Here is an 18,859-nt window from a genome sequence, read left to right as displayed (position 1 = left end):
TTGAATGTTTATTGTTCTGGTTCTTCGAGAATATATATTTTTATTGAGGTGCACCGCTTTCAAACTGGGTCACCAGAACTGTGAGCAAGACATTCCGCAAAGGTATTAAAACCGCCCAGTAGCCTAAGATTGCAGAAGTATTGAAATGCAGTCTTTTTAAGGGTTGCCACACTTACCTTAATCCCTAATGGGGGAAAAAAACACCAAATTACATTTCTGAATTCTTCTGCATTCATTAAGAATGGCCAAACCACAAGCTGTTTACACAGCTCCAGTCCCACCTCCCATCAATCAAGTCTCCCCCTAAATGTAAAAATATACCTACAGGTTATCCTGTACTTCCACAGTTAAGAAGCCCTTCTTTACCCGGGTGATCGAACACCATTGGGCCTTTTTGACTCCCAGTGTTGCGTTTCCCTTGATCTGAAACTCTAATGAACTCCAGGGCCCCAGGCTTGTAATGCGCGTTACTGTCAGGGACAGGCTCTCCCTGAAAATCGAACGTGCCTCCGCTCTCCCCTGCCAAGGAAACGTCAGGTCGAATTCAGCTAAGACGGCTCCCACCGCAAGCCGACATCAGCTCACTCTAGCGGTTCAAAGGGAAAGACTTTATGTGAAACGACAATGGCCTGGTACGAGGCACAATCACTTCAGCATTGTGCCTGCCCACACACAGGAAAACCCTGAAAGCTTAATTTGCTACAGCTAACTTTGATTTAATATGCTTGCTTTTCACTGCGTCAGCTACTCCGATATCTTTAGATATTATTAGTCATATCACATATTTTGCACTACAAAGGACTGTCAGCTGGGCATAGAAGTAATCTCACAGAACAGATGTAAAGTTACGCATGTAGTTCTTTAATGGATAAATTGACTAGTCCAGAGAGACAGTGCTGTGAAGTCCAGTCCAGCGGTCAATGAATTAGCATAAAAGGAAAGAGTCTCAGGTCTGGAAGGACAGCTTCTGGCACTGAACTAGCATTCTGTTCCAGAGACTAGTCTCTAGGTTGCAGTACGGAAGAAGGGGAAGGGGGGTGTTGGCCGCAGCCTGTGGGTAATGACCCCAGATCCCAGAGGACACTGACACAATGCAAAAACAGGTTTAACTTCAAACATAACCCCAGGGGTAAGGCGGGAGGCAAGATATTGCCTCCAAAACAAGACACGACTTACCTCATGGACATACTTTTTTTTTTTTCATAGGGCAGGGTTAGAGGAACAGTAGGTCAATACCAAAGGGTCAGAGCAAACGGAAATGGTGAGCACTCTCCTGCAGCACTGCTGCAACCAAATAACAGGGCAAATTAGGCCACCCGCTTGGGGATGCATTTTCTTTCGGGGTAAAGGAATTGTGATTTACATCAAAACCAAGGGGACATTATGAATGATTAGCACAGTGAACATGACATTTTGTGATCCTGCCAGATCACAATGAAGTCACAGTAATGGCACAGATGCTAATGAATGATCACATTCTCCAAAAGTTTAAACTCATATTTTATTCTATAATAATATTACAGAAATGGTCTGAGACAACAGGAACTGCGTCATGCACTCTCTGGCCCATGAAGACTCAAGGGTAGCCGTGCAGAACTTGACAGCAGGAATGGTGGGGTCGGGCGTGGCAGGGCAGGTCAGGGCTTCACCAGCTCCAGAAGAAGAGACGGCTGCCGTGTTTGGCTGGCTGAAGCTCGCCCTCGATCACGGGGTTTGGCTCGGGTCTGGGCCTCGAATGGTACGCATTCTCAGGCACAGGTCTAGAGGTCTGCACCTTGGTCACCTGAGACAGGCACAAGGGTTACATTTTCAGACCAGAAAAGGGATCGGCCAAACAATGGGTATTACAAATTGAATGCTGAAAGATTCAAAAAGTATGTTTGCTTTTAAATTTGGTATAGTTTATTGAAATAAAACATACTGGGCCAGATTTACTAAAACCTTTAGCAGGTGCAAAACCTTCTAGCACATGAAAAACTAACAACACAACCAATGATTGGTGCAAAACAAATATCATGACCAATCACAGGTCATATTACTGGTTTTGCATGCTTTAAAAGGTAGTGCAGATATTAAAGGTCCTAGTAAATCAGGCCCACTGTGCGCAGCTAGATGTGAAGACAGCAGATTGAAAAATGGATGAGGAAAGTGACATTGTTCCGATAGGCTTTAAAACTAGCCCTGATCACCGTGTACGGCTGACCTCTGAGATTCAGAACAGTGGCCTGAGCGCACAGATGGTCTCTCACCTTGGACAGTTCACCCAACTCAGGCCGTTCCCAGCCCAGTTTCTGCAGCACACAGTTGTCAAACTCATTCTGCTGTTTGCGACACTGGCGCAGTTCTGCCAGGTTGGTGTAATCCAGACAGGTCCAGTATTCAGTGAAGGACTCTGCACAGTTCCCCTTAATCTGCCTGTGAAAAGCAAAAAGCAGTAAATCAGCACAGCGACCCAGTGAACATATTCAACAGCACCCGCCATCTACGGGATCCAAGCTTTCAAGGATCTTATTTGAAATAAAAAGTCGTTTAAAAGTAAGCATGACATGCACTGGAACTCCAGACCTCAATTTTCAAGCAGTTAATCAAGGAAACTGTTTGATTTGGAAAATACCATAAAGCCACGGAGAGACTGCACAGTTCAAAAAGCAACTGAAGACTTGTCTCACACAAGCAGGTGGTTCACTGCCATGCCAGTTCTGCATTGCTAAAACTGTGACCATTTTGGCTGTTCTCAAAACATGTCTTCCTACAATGACAAATTAATGTGCTGTCAGTTTCCTAACCCTGGCATCCCAAACCTATATGCTTCAACTTGTTTTTTGACAACACTTGGGAGCTTCAAAAACTGTGACTGCTTCCTCCTAGTTTGTCAGAGTGAATACTTAAAATTAACCACTTCCTGGTTCAGACAATTCAGCACTCATACCCTTGTATAGCCACACCACCACCCAAATACATCAACACACCCTTAATACTCTCCATTGCATTGTTCTGTTGCTCAAGAGACACATTTCTCATGGCAACCTTTGCTAAATTATACACTAAATAGGAAGATAATGAATATCTGGACAAGCAGTTATTTATTAAGGCCTACGTCCCAACATGTTACTGCATGTTATAAACAAAATACTACAAAAATATACCATTAAAAGTTTTTCTACTGAACAAAAACTCAGTACATTACATATGCAATACATTTCTCAGAGATGAAAAGCTCATAAAAAATACAAACTTTTAAAAATCTTCTCCAGAACAAGTACTTGTGTGCCAATTCAGTGTTTGCCAGCCCTTATCTCAACTGCTCAAATACATTTAAAGGCATGTCAATTTTGTGGCATGATCTGATGAAGAAAAACCTTTTAAAAAATATTGGTACCTATTCAAAACAAATGACATTTTCTGATAAATGGTACAGCTTGTATTCATATGACCAAAAACATACACATCAGATAATAATATTGTGTTTCCATTACCTCAAGGTATAGCCAGCTTGGGCTGGGAGTCGTTTCTTACAAAAGACCACAACAATTATTCATTTTACATTCTGTATTATGTGCAAAGTCATTCAAATATTTTAAAAGTAAGGAAATGAACAAGAACAAGTAATTTCTCTGAATGAAATTTAAACCACCTTTATTTCACATATCTCTTTAGCCTAGTTCCCTGCAAACCAGCACCCGTCTCTTGTAGGAGCAGTCTCACAGAGTGCTGGACAGTCTGTCATTGCAAGCAAACCCAAGCATTTCAAGCATCTTGTGTGTCAAGCCTTGGACTGATAGTGCTGTCATGGCAACAGGTATTAATAATTCTAGGTTTGGAATTGTTGGAAGACGACCACATCAAAATCTGCTGGAGACACAAGATGTTTTGACGCCATTATCTTCTTTATTAAGCACACAAAGTTGTGCTATGTTGTTCTGTCATTCAGACATGTCATTCATACATTGGTATGTCATGGTATGATGTCTTGAACAGCTGTAGTTTTTGACATAAGCATTTATGAATGATTATGCAGTGCTTATGAAGGAACTGTAGCGCTCTTATGAAGGACCACTCAGAACATTTTAAGGTATTTTCTTTAACCCCTTTGGTCCGCCCCCCCCCCCATTTAAAAAAAAATAAAAAATTTACACACAAGCCTGAAAATAACATACCCAAATGGTTACTATTCTTGAAGCCTTTTGACTACAGGCATAATCCTGGTCTCTTCTTCTGTCTAGCAAGCCCAAAAAAACACATTACTACACTTGCCACATGATGACTTTCAGAAAGCCTTCAAACACTTTTTCCATATTCTACTATTTATAATTACTGGTCCAGAGAACATAAATGTTTAAGTTTATCAATGCAAATTCGCTTTGATAAACACTACTGCCACTGCTCAGACTGATATATCCCAGACAGTGTTCCTATATTTCCACAATCTGACAAACAGCCGCACCCTCTTGACTTTGCTTGTTAGCTGAAGGGAAAAGTAGGAAAACACACACGTGTGGGTTAACTTGCACATTAGCCTATTCACTCCAGTCTGAAGACATAGTCAAAACATCCAGCTCCAAAATTTCCATCAAGTGGAAATAACAGCACATTGTTGGATAGCTAACACATCTTAAAGCAACAAGCCATCAAAAGGCAATCTGCAGATAAGCAAGCAAGGGTGGGCACCACAAGACTGAATGAGCGGCTCACGCACACTACTCTGGGGGCGGAGTTCAGTGACTGAAATGTCATTTTTCTGAAAACACACCATACACACAACCCCTTGTGATAATCACTTATACTTATTTTCCAAAGCACTTCCAATTCCATTCCATCAGTCTCAACACAAACTGTATGTTATTCAGTTGCTCAAACAGGAAAATGTAAATGAAGATACATGTATAAGAACAGATGTAAGGATCCCAGGAGACAAAGAAAACAGTCACTGAGAGGCTAAGACAGGGAATAACACCGTATGACTCGCTGTACTCCAAGTTCAGTTCCAGTCCAAAATATGTTTGACAGTTTATTATTGAATACAGCGGACGCAATGACAGGCTTTACCATTTTAATGACCATCAGACTGCAGTGCTGGCTTCTGGTGCCATAATTGTAGATTCTTGCGGTATGGTGTGTGTATGCATGCAGTCAACAGAAAATGTGTGTCCCCACTCAGCCTGTTTCTAGCTCTCAGGCGAAATAAATCTAATCAACCACGTGAACCCACGTGCCGTCCCAACAACCGTAAATTACAACAAAATACTGTAACAAAAAAAGCAACAGGAATGCACACAATGCATAACAAATATCCATGGCTCCTACAATAGACAAATCCAATAAAATGAGTTGCTGCGACATTTAATCTTGCAAAAATTACAATTTTGTATGCGTTCTCTGATCTTAATACTAAAATAAGACTTAAATTCTGATACATCTATTAACATCAATGGACAGCAAAACCATTCTTATTTTAATCCAGTTATGTAGAAAAGCATACATATTATTATTCATGATAAAAGGCAGTCTACTGAAAAAAGGAAGCGTTAAATACATACTTACCTACGGCTGCAAATAAATGGTTCATTTTCAGGTGAAAGATTACGTTGGCATAAACCACCTACCAGTGTGCAGATTCAATCTCTCATTTTTGAGATTTAATTTCAAAACATGAAATCATTATTCGTATATTCAATTACAAAGCATGGTTTTCAACGTCAATATCTAAGTACACTCCGATAATAACTAGACAGGAATTAACTATATATTTATTAAACAAACAAAATTACATGATCACGTCCATCTGTTTAGTCAACAAAATTCCCACTCAGATCAGGTTTGTATTTTCCATGATTTTTCAAGCATGCAATACATTTCAAGAATTGATGCAATGTCAGGTCTACCTTGATTTACATGGCTAAGTTAGTAATTTGGATGTTTTGAGGCACATTATTTCTAAAATAGCTTGCGTATACAAACACACACAATCCAGCGGACAGTGAGTTTTGTTTGGCAACGTAATTAATGTAGAAACCAGTGAGCTGTCCTATATGTTAGTGCTATCAGCACACTGATTTTGCAAGATTTGATGGTGAGTGACATCAAGCTAGTGAGGTAGTAAGGAAAATGGATGCAGTTTGTCTGCTTGAGTTTATCTATTTATTTATTTGGACACATTTGAAGAATAAATCTGACAGTGTTTTCTACGTCTTTCTAGGATGCATATATTTTAAAGCATATTTTAGAAACTTGGGAACCCAGAGTCGAAGTGTTGTTCAACCTGGTCCAAGTTAAATCCACTATGAAAATGCAACAGGACACTTGGGATGGGTTTAAGTACCTGAAGAACTGCAGTGCACACTCATTGACCTTCCTTCCCTCGTCCAGGCATTTCCTGGGGTCCTTCTCCTCCCACCTACACAACATGAACTCTTTGTTGGCCTTGTCACACTGCGAGCCATAGTGGTGGGCAGCGGCTTTCAGCACAGACGAGGACACGTTCACCTGGTGTAAATTGACATTTTTGGATAAATGTGATGGTTAACTCTTTCATACACTTTCAGTTCCTAAAATGATTCCATAACATTTAGAATCGGTAGTGGTGTAGTTGGCAACAAATAGTACTTTCAAATTAGTACGCTTATGTTTAATTGAAACCCCAAATGAGTTGCATTTCAAATTTGGACAGGAAACATTATTATACTAGGGAGGCAGATGTAAAAATAAAAACAACAACAATAATAATAATAATAATAATAATAATAATAATAATAAATGCACGTTGCATGCACTCATCGGCTGAACATGCATAGATGCTAGGTACTGTTATCATAGTTGCGTTTGTGAAAAAATAGTATTACACGATTTAAGGCTGCATGTCACGGCCACATCAAAAACTAGGTAAAATAACCTATGACAAGTATGAAAGGCAGAATGTTTAACTATTGTGGTTGCTATGAACATTTTTGAAAGTCTATCACTGCTAACTTGTCTTTCCAACTAGCTACCCGGCTTTAGCCGAAATACCGCTCGGTGATGCAATGTTAACATAGTGCAAAACACAAATTCAACAGAATGGCTAGCGTTAGGTAAATATGAAGTAAAAAATACAATTTTAAAAAACAGCGTAACCATTTACGTTTACCCGCAATGAAATTTCAAGAAAGTTTAAATGTATGACAGACAACTAAATGAATTAACCCAGCTATCACTAACGTTAGACTTTTAACATAACTAAGCAAGCAGCTGCAAATATGCTAGCTAAGTAGTTACGGCTAGCTAGTCTAGTTATTTACCTCCTCGACAGTCAGCTCATCTAGGGTCGGTATCTCTACCACACCCGGCATGATACAGCGTGTCTGGGAACAGCTAAAAGAAAATATATAAAATGTTCAAGTCGGCTAACAGTTTCTAGCGAACACTTTATCCCCGTCTGAAAAAAAACAAGGTCGGTGAGACAGAAGGGGAAGGCCTCACAGAGAAGGTCAATCCACTCCACAGACCGTACGCATACAATCCCACCTCCTTGATGACATCATTAGTGCGCGACAGACACATAAGCACCCTGTCGTCATCATGGCTGCTACAATAAGTTTATATCATGACTATTTTTGTGTTTCAAAGACTACACACTTTGCAAACACATTGGCTTGCTTACCAGATACATTATCTAGAAAAAAGAAATATATATATTTGGCACGAACCTGAATGTTGACAAATTCTACGCACCGATTGCGGTTGCTATGGAAACACTCGCACCAAAGCAAACACACATTTTGGCAGGTTTACAGCGTTTCTCATTTATTTACCAGATATGGAATTCTGTGGTAGCAGTTATAATGGGGATTACAACAATGGCAGGTAAACAGGTAAAATTTTTTCACCGTTGATATTTGAACCCGTAAACTGTTCCGAATAAAATCTCGGAGTAAAACTGGTAACTCGGCTGATTCTAGATAGCCAGCAAGCTGCACGAAACCGTACAGTCTCTGGTCCAGACCCACGGCGCAACTTGGCGAACTATATTTTTTGGTTGATTTTACGCGCTCATATATGGCAGTTGGTTCTCTCAGAATTCTGACTGATAATCAGGTCAGTATTTTCACTGAAGAGTTGATACATCTCGCCTTATAACTTCAAAGTCCCAGGTCATTTGTGAATGGTTTAAATGGATTTTGAAAATAGACACTTCATGCTACAATCATGATAACGACAATGACTGTGCCGTGAAGTTTAGGTAGCAAACAACAAGGCTGCATCCTTTTGACGTAATTTACATAGAAACTATATGCTCATACCGCCTAGTTTCACTCACTGTGGCCAAGCGGAATCGATAACGTTTCAGAAAATATATAACTTGAAAAGATTTAATTCAATATTTTCCCGTTTATTGAGGGTGTGACAGAAAATTTCGCTCACTGTAATCGAATGTTTTTCACGTTTACCGTTCGATTGAGCATGCGCAGTACATTTTTATGGGTGTGCTGTCAGATTGTTCTAGCTACTTTACATGAACCTTGTACGGCGATCAGTGAAGGTTAACAACACAATAGCAGTTACTGCTTGTCACTTGTACCACCACTGTAGTGAACAAAAAGGCCACAAACTACCTTTTCTATGAGAAATGTGTTGTCGAGCTCACGCGCATACACTGCTGGCAAGATTCTAAAGCTCAGTTTTCCCCTCTGTACTATATAGCTAGCTATCTAGGGCACGTCCTTACCTTAACGTTATTTGTTGTCCTCCGTGTGTCCATGCATCTGTATCGGTGGTTGTAGCTGTGTGTCTTTAGCTCCTACTGATGCGTGCAGGATAGCATCTTATAACCGGTGAGGTTTCGATATAATCTCTTTGAGCTTCTTATCTCACCTGCACATGTACTACTTGCTTTTATTTGTTGTATTTAAAAAAAAAAAAATTACTGTGTGCACATAAACTAAACTCCTACTCATGCGTGCAGGATAGCATCCATACGCCCTAACTAGGTTAACGAAAGTAGGCGATCCATACACGCTAACTAGGTTAGCTAAAGTAGGCGAAACGCGAACATGTTAGGGTTAGCTAAAGTAACGTTAGGCGATAAAGCTGTACTTAAAAATGTCCTGCCATACCACCCGCGCATGCGTCCTACTAAACGAAGAACGTCCCAGAAAAACGTCCCTGAAAGGTCGTCTGTGAGTGAGTGAGTGAGTGACCACAATTTGCCATGCATAGCCCATGGTGCCAGTTCCTGCGCGCTGTGGGAAAAATTGTATCAGATACTGGCTAACGTTTGCTTACTATTCAGGACATCCTCTTTATTGTATTTTTCACCAAATACAAAATTATAGCAGTCTATGATCTAGCCCTTTATACTAGATAGACTACTTCATGTTTTTGTTGGAAATTTTCCAAGTTAAAAAGTGAGCATCACTCCCATTTCCACCATTTGATTATAAGACAGTGTTTAAGTGTAGAAATTATTTTCCCAATATTGGCTATATTTTTTTTCAAGTGTGAAACAACTCGTTATGCTGCCATGAGTGATGACCACCTCCCAGTGGGAATTCATTTTTAATTGTGAGAAGCTGAAAAGCATGAATTCTGCCATTGGAATATTAGTTGAAATGCTAATAATATGGTAAAATGATCTGGAATCAGTTTAATTTGAATTTGGCAATTACATCACTTCATTACATTGAAGCTTACATTCCCATCATAATTTGTCCCTGGAAACACAAAAATGGACTTTCAATTTTGTTATTCTTCCCTCTATATGACTTCCCCTTCTACTATCTGACACCACTCTCCTTTCCAGGATGGAAGGGAGGGGAGAGTATACTTTGCCAACCGAGACAAGATATGTTGGAGAGATGAAGGATGGTACATTCCACGGAAAGGGAGTACTGTATTTTCCCAATGGAAGCAAATACGAGGGAACATGGGAAAAAGGAATATCAAAGCAGGTGTGCGGTGTGCATTCTGCGTGTGTGTTTGATTGGGGTCTAACACAGCAGCCCATCATCTGGCTGACATGTCATCTGATCCCTGTTCATATGCCACAGAGCCTCAAGAGCCACAGAGCTTCATTTCCTGTACCCCTCAGATGAGTGCGATCCAGACGAGGAAGACATTCCTGTTCTGTTACAGTTCAAATAATGAATTAATGCATGCTACAGCCAACATAACAACCAGTTATTTTTATAACTAGACAATTCTTGCAGAAATTGTGAAGTCTGGTTGCCGCCAATGCAAAGTCGACTGCTGAACAGACCTTTATACATTATGTAAACATTATTCTTACAATATAAGTATTCAGTATTACTATTTTGGAAAAAGACAACGTATTTCAGGTTTCGTATGCTAGGTAGTTGACATGGTGTTCTAGGTGGTTGTTAGGGTGTTGCTAGGTAGTTGATATAGTGTTCTAGGCAGTTGCTAGGGTGTTCTAGGTGGTTGCTAGGGTGTTGCTTGGTGGTTGCTGTGGAGTTCTAGGCAGTTGCTAGGGTGTTGGGTTGCTAGAGAGTTAATAGCTGGTTGCTATGGTGTTCTATTAGGTTGCTCTGGTGTTCTAGATGGTTGCTAGGGTGTTGTATGCAGTTGCTAGGGTGTTCTAGGAGGTTGCTAGGAGGTTAGGGTTACAGCTAGGGTTAGGGTTAAGGTTAGGGGTACAGCTAGGGTTAGGGTTAGAGTTACAGCTAGGGATAATGTTAGTGTTACAGTTAGGGTTAGGGTTACAGCTAGGGTTAGGGTTAGAGTTAGGGTAATGGTTAGGGTTAGGGTAACAGCTAAGGATAAGGTTAGTGTTACAGCTAGGGTTAGGGTTACAGCTAGGTTTAGGGATAGGGTTAGGGTTACAGTTAGGGTTAGGGTTACAGCTAGGGTTAGGGTTAGAGTTTGGGTTAGGGTTAGGGTTACAGCTAGGGTTAGGGTTAGGGTTGGGGTTACAGCTAGGGTTAGGGTTAATTTTAGGATGACTGCTAGGGCTCGGGTTAGGGTTTCATCTAGGGTTAGGGTTAGGTTTGGGTTAGGGTTAGTATTAAGCACAGTCAACCATACTAATTATAACTGCGGTCCATTAAAAAGTTTCAATGATCATAGCCAAACACACGAAATTCATCCCACTAGCCTATCAAGCTTTTAGTGAAACTTAAAAAGGTCTGCCTCAGGATCGGTTATAGTGTGCCCTAACTGCAAACGTTCAACTTGCTTCACCTTTAAATAGAATAATAGAATTCAGCATCTAATGTACTACACCAAAATTAATGTGTGAATGAAGCTTGTTCATACCTTGTCACAGAGGTACTGCAATCTATTAGAACATCCATGTTGATAAGGAACAGAGCTCTTGGATAATGCACTCTAGACTGTGTTGCTGGGCAAACAGCGCATGTGTTGGCTACAGGGGAAATACACCTTTGCTGATGGACTGGAGTACCAGGAGAGTGATTGGGAGTACTGTAATGGCTGTGACAGACGGTTCTACACAGAAGTGTGTAATGGACTGAAACCAGCAGGTGAGGTCACAGAAATATTTTACCCCCAAACCAGATAGGCCTAGTCTTAACCTCATTCATGCTTTTATCGTTTTATAGTGTTCCAATATTATCTTTGCTGTTCTCTCTTCTATATTCAAAATGCTTCTTGTATATTATGATTTGCATAACATGTATAGAGCAATCTCACAGTATGCTCCATCAAAAAGTGAAAATGAATGTGGGTGCATAGAAAAGAACTGGAAGCCCCAAGGTAACTTTTTAACACAGAATTTTCCTGCGTGGCCTTGCAGGGGAGTCCCAGCTGACCAACCTGTACCCACCACGTGTCATCCCCGAAGGCTGCTACGACTGTGGAGATGGCTTCTACAATCCCCAGACCCGGGTCATCTCTGACTACAAACACAGTTTCCTTAGGAATGCAGGTGAGAGGACCCGGTTCTTCATTGCTGTTTGAGTTAAAGCTGACTCAGTTTCACTCTATAGCAACTGTTTGAACAAGCTCTCTCCCAGTGTATGGTGATTGCAGTTCCCCCTTTTTAACAAAAACCATGAAACAGAACAAGCAAAATGAAAGTATTCCTTTCATACTTATGGTTTACATTCATTAAGGGCCAAGGAACGTATTATGATTTAATTTGCATGACGTGGAAAAAATACAGGTATGATCAGTGTTCCAGAGGTATAAATGTATTAGGTAAGTACCCCCAACAGGAAATTATTGAAATATAGAACTTATGCCACTCGAGATTTCTTTCATGTCAATTTAGCTTCATGCCCTCCCTTGACTGTGCATGCTTCTGTACTGCAGTCATTAAAGATTTTTTTTTTTTTTCAAAAGAAAATATAAAACACATTTCCCCCCATTGAATGGCCAACGCGGGACCATTGATTTGAAGAAAATCTAGTTTGTCAGGTTTTCAGAGAGGAATTCTGATCTGGATGCCAGCGCTTCGTAGCCGCGCAGCGCCAGGCGATGTCATGGATTAGGAATGGCTGCGGTTTTAATCTGCCCGCTGCAGCTGCGCTGGGGGACTGGACCCACTGGCTGTGAGGGCCTGCAGGGGGCGGGTTCAGGCAGGAGGGCAGCTCTGCCAGGCCTTGCCAATGGCTCTGGGGGTTTGGCAGGGAATCTCCGGTTGTATTGTGTCCACGGTAAATGTGCTATGCGCAGAAAGTCTAAAGCAGTGTTTTCCCCGCCCCTTTCCTAGGGGAACACCTATTGTGTGCTAGTTTTCATTCCATGTGAGGTCTCAGTTACTTAGGTTTGATGGACTTAAATTCTGATCTTTATTTTGATCTGTACATTTAATATACTTTAAATTTGGTGACACTTTCTGTGAATTATCCTTAATAAGAGCAATGTAATAGCTTTATAAGCAGTAAATATCACCTTCATACACACTACATAAACATGTCAGTAAACGTATAGGCATATGCTGTGTTGTGTTGCCACTAATGCAGCAAGTGACATTACCATGACACAACCAAATTTCAATTTGTAGTTATTCACCTAACATCCTTAAGCCTAGCAATTCATTTTTGAGTCTCTCATCTTAATATCCAGAATCATATATATATATATATATATACATATGCTGAAACCTATACTCCAAGAGACAGTGAATAAAAATAAAATAAACAATATTTTGAAAATATATTTACTGCAGTATGTTTTTGTCACCCAAAACTCTTGTATTGTGTCAAAAAATGAAATATGTAAACTTTTTTCTTCCAGGTGTCAGCAGGATAAGAATTTCTGAATATCTGTGTCATCCATATGAAGGTTCTTAGGCATGCATATAAAGTTATGTATGACCAGGGTCTTATGAATGACTATTCTTAGAAAGTGATACCAAAAATGATTTGTGAAAATTTTTTGCTGTTGTAAAAATATGTTCATTTATTTTTTACAACAGTATACTTTGTCCCTCAAATCTTTCACGTGAACCCACCTGTTAGGACAAACATGTTTCCAACAATTCTCATACCTGTAATATTCTCTCTGTACATATATGAACTCATATCAACTTGTGATTAGCATTCAGTACTTTATTAAATTTCTACTTGGCTTTGGGGACCACCATAGTGAGTGGGCAGCCAAACTGTGGCCACCACCTCAAAGTTTGGGAAACCCTGTCCTGACTACCTAACTGCAACATGACACAGAGCACAACTTGACAGCACAGACAATTCAGCATGAGAGACTAAGCGTATTTAATGCATTAGTTTGCACAGGCCAGAAACAAGAAAGAAGCATGTAAATTCTAAAGAGATATCAAAAATAAATACATGCATGAAGATTTGTCATCACTTGCCATTGGTTAAGTACAGTTCAGTTATGATTTGGAAGAGGCACCATGCTGTTATTGGTGGAAAGACAGAGAGGCTGTATTATTAGCAACAGTGCCAAGATGCATATAAAATCTTGTTTTTAGTTTCTTTATTTTACATTATTTGACAGGAAATATTTCATCAAAAGCAGTCAGGGCATGCTGTCCCTGTAGCATCAGAAGCCATCACAGAGCATTTAATCACTGCAGCTCCAGACAGATTAGACAAATCAGATAAAAAAGACACGGTCTATGGCTGGATTGCCCCCCCCAATGGCCGAAAGCAAGCTGCAGGAACTTCAGATGCACAAACGTAGCAGCACAGAACTGTCAGATGAAAGGTATATTCCATGGCATTCAGTGTGGAGGTGTTTGAACCTGAACAATTATACAGCAATCTCAGATTATGAGTCAGGGTTTTCAGTGGACATTGATATTACCTTGCATCCCATTGTACTGAAAGCACTCTTTATTTTTGGGTTTATTTTTTATCTTTGCTGAAGACACATTTGTCAAAATGGGTGTGAAGAAAGGATTTATTGCCAGTGGCTTCCCTCCTGAGCGAGAGTGTAAGGGAACAACGCTTAGTGGAGGTGGAGAGGAGTTTCTCTGTTGGGGTGGGGGGGGGGTCAGGGGAGGAGAGGAAGAGTCTGGCCGCAGCTGCAGGACAAAGGAATGGAGGGGAAGGGGCAGGGAATGACAGGGAGCCGGCCCAGAGAGCAGCTCCTGGGCTGGGCAGGAAGGGCCAAGGAAATGCCCAGGCTGTGGGCCAAGTCCTGAAAAGCAACAAAAGCAGATGGGAGGAAGCCCTCAGGAATCTCTTTACACAGCAGCCGTGGGGAGAGGGGTTAGGCCAAAGTGACACGGCCCCTTCTCAGGTCTGGGAGTGGCAGCGCGGGGCCATGAGGAGAGCTGGCCCCTTGCCCAGGGACGCATGCAGCGGCCTCACTGGGACGTTGAGCTCAGTCTCCTCCCACTCACCCTCTCACATATTAACCTTCACCCCTCTGCTGCTGGGCTCCAAAACACCGACAAATGATGTCATTTGGAAACAGAAAAAAAAAAGATAAAAAATATAAATAACATGCTTGAAAACTGTAAAATGAGACCTCTGCGTTTCACTTCTCTGAGAATCTTATGGAAGAATGATGGATGATTTCCCTGATAAACAGCAGAGACCAAAGAACTTGTAACTTGAAGATGGCTGTAGCCAAGCCCCTCCCATTATCCTAGCTGTGGGTAATACTGAAAGGGATTTGAGGATCAGAAGGAGAACTTTGGAAATTTCAGAAAATATCCTGCATGAAAGTAAACCGCAAAGAGACACGGTGGCAAAGATCAGCATGCTTTTCTTTTTTGTTGTTGAATTTAGCAGTTGACCTCCCGTGAATAACCATTGTAAGAATGAATCATGCTGTATCCAGGAAATAGACCTGAGATACAAACAGTGGTCTTAGTGTAAATATCGAGGCAATTCATTCAGCCCGCAAATCATGAAAGAACACTGTGTGCATGACATCAACAAGAAAAATGGCCCTGTTACTGGTGACCTTGTACAGCGCAGCAGCCCCTGTAGAAAGAGAAGGCTGGGATTTTGTTTTTCTGTTCAATACGACAGTGTTTCTGTGTATGCATTGATCCTCAGTCTCGCTTTAATTTAGCAGTGATCAGTTCTTTAAGTACCTGGACGACCTATTATTGTGTTTTCTTTGTGGCTTCTGGCTTCTTAGGTAATTGTTCCTTTGAAACTCATTTCACATTCAAAATATCTCACAGCCAACAAATCTTGAGCCCTGGCAATTCTATTGTGAGTCAAAATTAAGATTTTGAAAAGGCAGTATCAGTATAATCTGTTTGTTTGCTGAAAATGAGCTTGGTACTTTCTACAAAAGTCCACTGCTTGTGATATGGTTTACATTTTCACGACGTGATCCCAAAAAACAAATCTTCTGGTCAGTGTAAAAATAGTAATGGGCAAGGTGGCCTCAGCTCCATTAAAGGAGGAACAGTCCTGCTTTGGAAGGAAGCACTTTTCCTTTTGGATGTATTTAAGGGATTAAGATAAACGTGTTTTAACAAGGCAACGTTACCATTTTCCTGTACTGTGTTCTAAAATGTGCCAGTTGGCACGTATGTGCAATTAATTAATTTCCAGTTGGTCTTAGTCTCAATGTGGTCCAAATTAACATGCGGAGGGGTCAGAGTCAGATCTATTTGAGTCCTCTATTTGACTAGTGACATTGACTGGATTTTAGTCTTAGTCACATTCCGGTTTACATTACTTACCCCTGCTACTCTGTCTGTCTGTCTCTGCTTTTTGGCCCAGTTTTTGTTGGCTCTCAGAACATAAAAATTACTAATTTTTTTTTTACTAGTTTCTAGTCTACTAGTTTCTATAACCATGCATTACATGAAAACTTAAGAGATTTTTCGACAAAATCCTGTGCCACCTCTTTAATTAAAACAAGGAATTACTTTATTATTTTTATTGATTGAGAATGAATGAGAAAACAGTATGTTACAGAATTTAGAAGAACAGAATATCCATTTAAGCTTTACTTACCTAATTAAGATTAAATCCAGAGGAATAAGGCAAAAAAAAACGAAACAAAATAGAATCATATGTAAGCTTCAATAAATTGAGCTGTATTTCGGTTCTAAAGAAGAATAAAACGATCACTGCCTTTTTGTGGAGCCGATTATAGCGAATGTAAAAATGCATGAAAATGCGATCTGGCTTATTAGCATGCACACTCTGGGTAATTGCGGTCAGACGCTGGCCAGCGACAGGGGAAGCAGAGGTATTAATTGGCTTAAAATAGTGATGAAATGTTCTTCTTGAGCGTGACCTCGTTGCCTCGGAGGCAGAGAGCCCGACAGAATGGCGAGACGTTTCGTTAGCGACTTAGCATGCAGCTGCTGCTTCGCAGACCGTGATTTGAATTGGCGCACGTGGGAGCCAGGTAGAGTGGCGCGAGGCGAGTGGAGAGGCAGTTAGGGCCATCGCAGGCAATTACTGACAATCAGAGAAGAGCTTAAGACCTGTTCGCAACAATGGAGCAGTCCGCCTTGTACCCGGGGTGAGCGCTCAAGTGCGTGCAGCTGCGCTCTGCGATTCAGGCCCCACAGAAAGGCCCTACCTCTCGCTCTGCAATTAGCAACTCCTTTCAGTGCTAACTATGGAAAAACAGTATTATCTACTGTTTTTACTCCGCAAATCATGCTTCAAAAGGAAACTACTGTTCGGTTCTCCCGGTGATTGATTTGTTAAGTGCAGAGGGCCACTGTGTCGGGATTGGCTACATCCCAAATAATTCTTGTTACCACAGATTTAGATCGAAATATCATATGAAGGTGTTTGGTTAGAGTAGACAGTATACATACTTTAAATGAGCTAATAGTAAACCCTAGAAAGTCAAGTTGGTGATGTTTTGCTATTTTTAACTGCTATTATGAAGAGGAAGTACTGTAAGAATAGCAATGGCAAGATCAGCATTTATTACACTGTTGTACAATTTTAAAAAAATGACAAAATGTGTGTTTCTCACATTTACAAATAAGAATTGAGTTCTCGGTAAAGCAGCAGTAAATGAATAAACAAATTCTTGGATGTTCTTTGTCATTTCTCCTTGCAGATGATGGTGAACATGAGTGGATTGTTCGGACCTGTCGGAAGGGCTGGGATGAGGTTGTGGGACATGCGTCCAGGAAGTAAACGCCTGAGAGCTGAGGGAACCTATGACAAAGCGGGACCGCGTCACTCTGATCTCATACAAATAGACATTGTGCTTTTCAATGGTAATCAGCTATGTTCCGCAGAAGAGGTTTGCCCTCACTGTAATAAAACTCCTGACGGTAAATCGGAATGCTTTGGTGTGGGGGGGAACAAAACTGAAAATTCCATTCTTATAGTGTGGAACCCAGAACGGAACACACTAAATGTGGTCTGACAAAGACACCGTACAGTATATAATACAACCTCCTTGGATTCTGTTTCATGTAGATTATTTGCAAGGCCTGTACTCCACTCTGAAGGGCAGTAAGGCATAAACTGTTTACAGTATGGAGTTAGGTAAATCTTCCAACCAATCACGGCAGGCTGCAGCTTTATCAGATGCGCTGATGTAGACAGAAAACATTTTTTGACAGTATGGTTGGCATCACCGTTAAGGAACGTCATCTGGTTCAGTAATTTTAAAAAAGCAGAGTACAGATTAAACAATTGTCTAGCAATGGTTTCAGGGGACAAGCAATTTATTATATCTATAATGGTTGATCTTAGTTAAATATATGTAATACAATATTTATGTGTAGATTTAGTTCCAGATGTTTAGTAGCTATTCACAACAGTGGAGTTATGTGTTTTTGCATCTGGGACTTTCTGTGGCACTGAAAAATGCATATAAATGCTTCTGCTATTTCCCTTTTTTATCACTTCATACAAATATTTATTATATAATACAACATTGAAGGCTCACAGACTTTACAAGTGTTGATTTGCAAAAACTAAAGTAGTATCACACTGCAAGTATGTGAGCACTGACAATAGTGCGACCAGTTAAAAATGTCAGAAAAAAAAAATATTTCATACAATGTGTTCTTACCTTTGCAAAAAAAAAAACATAAGTGCATTTTTTTCATGCATTGAAATGAAATTCTGGTCCTCAAACAGCACCAGCATGTTATTGTGTGGTTGATGTAAGCTCTTTGAAACATTGCTCTACTACTTAGATGTCTGCCTCACACTTGATCAATAATCAACACATATAATCAACATGAAAGGGGGATTCTTTTATTTAAGATGTGTCAACTGCGTAGTAGTGGGCCCCACACCTTTAAAATAGATTTCATATTTTAATAAATAACCATCTAGTGTTGGGTGAAAGATATGAGTAGATTTGAGTTTATAGAAATTTTAGCAAATGCATACAGAACAGTTGTGACCTACGTATCAGATGAATGTTAACAACTACGAACCAAAGGCACAAATGGCATTTATGTTTATGATGTATAAGATAAAATATGCTGTATTGTGTTGGACTGTACATTTGTTATTTGTTTATGAAGCCTACC

At 40.4% G+C, this 18,859-nt stretch overlaps 2 protein-coding genes across 3 annotated transcripts; one reads left to right on the top strand and one right to left on the bottom strand.

The window, feature by feature from the left end:
• Nucleotides 1-1,482: 1,482 nt before the first annotated feature.
• Nucleotides 1,483-7,512, bottom strand: ndufa8 (NADH:ubiquinone oxidoreductase subunit A8). Its single transcript, XM_064307127.1, has 4 exons — nt 7,275-7,512; nt 6,320-6,483; nt 2,250-2,415; nt 1,483-1,783 (listed from the first exon to the last, which is right to left on the bottom strand). The coding sequence occupies exons 1-4, from the start codon at nt 7,323-7,325 to the stop codon at nt 1,646-1,648; spliced, it is 519 nt and encodes a 172-aa protein (XP_064163197.1). The 5' UTR covers nt 7,326-7,512; the 3' UTR covers nt 1,483-1,645.
• Nucleotides 7,513-7,541: 29 nt separating this feature from the next.
• On the top strand, nt 7,542-18,217 carry morn5 (MORN repeat containing 5). Of its 2 annotated transcripts, none has more exons than XM_064307128.1 (5): nt 7,542-7,839; nt 9,776-9,923; nt 11,363-11,474; nt 11,747-11,878; nt 17,422-18,217. In XM_064307128.1, the coding sequence occupies exons 1-5, from the start codon at nt 7,793-7,795 to the stop codon at nt 17,499-17,501; spliced, it is 519 nt and encodes a 172-aa protein (XP_064163198.1). In that variant the 5' UTR covers nt 7,542-7,792; the 3' UTR covers nt 17,502-18,217. The 2 variants fall into 2 exon arrangements, with proteins under 2 accessions (XP_064163198.1, XP_064163199.1); XM_064307129.1 differs by lacking the exon at nt 7,542-7,839 and adding an exon at nt 7,859-8,070.
• The last annotated feature ends 642 nt before the right edge of the window (nt 18,218-18,859 follow it).

Source organism: Anguilla rostrata, chromosome 14 (assembly GCF_018555375.3).
Source record: "Anguilla rostrata isolate EN2019 chromosome 14, ASM1855537v3, whole genome shotgun sequence".
NCBI lineage: Eukaryota > Metazoa > Chordata > Actinopteri > Anguilliformes > Anguillidae > Anguilla > Anguilla rostrata.
The sequence above is the reverse complement of the archived record's forward strand: the minus strand, read 5'-3'. Positions and strand labels throughout refer to the sequence as shown.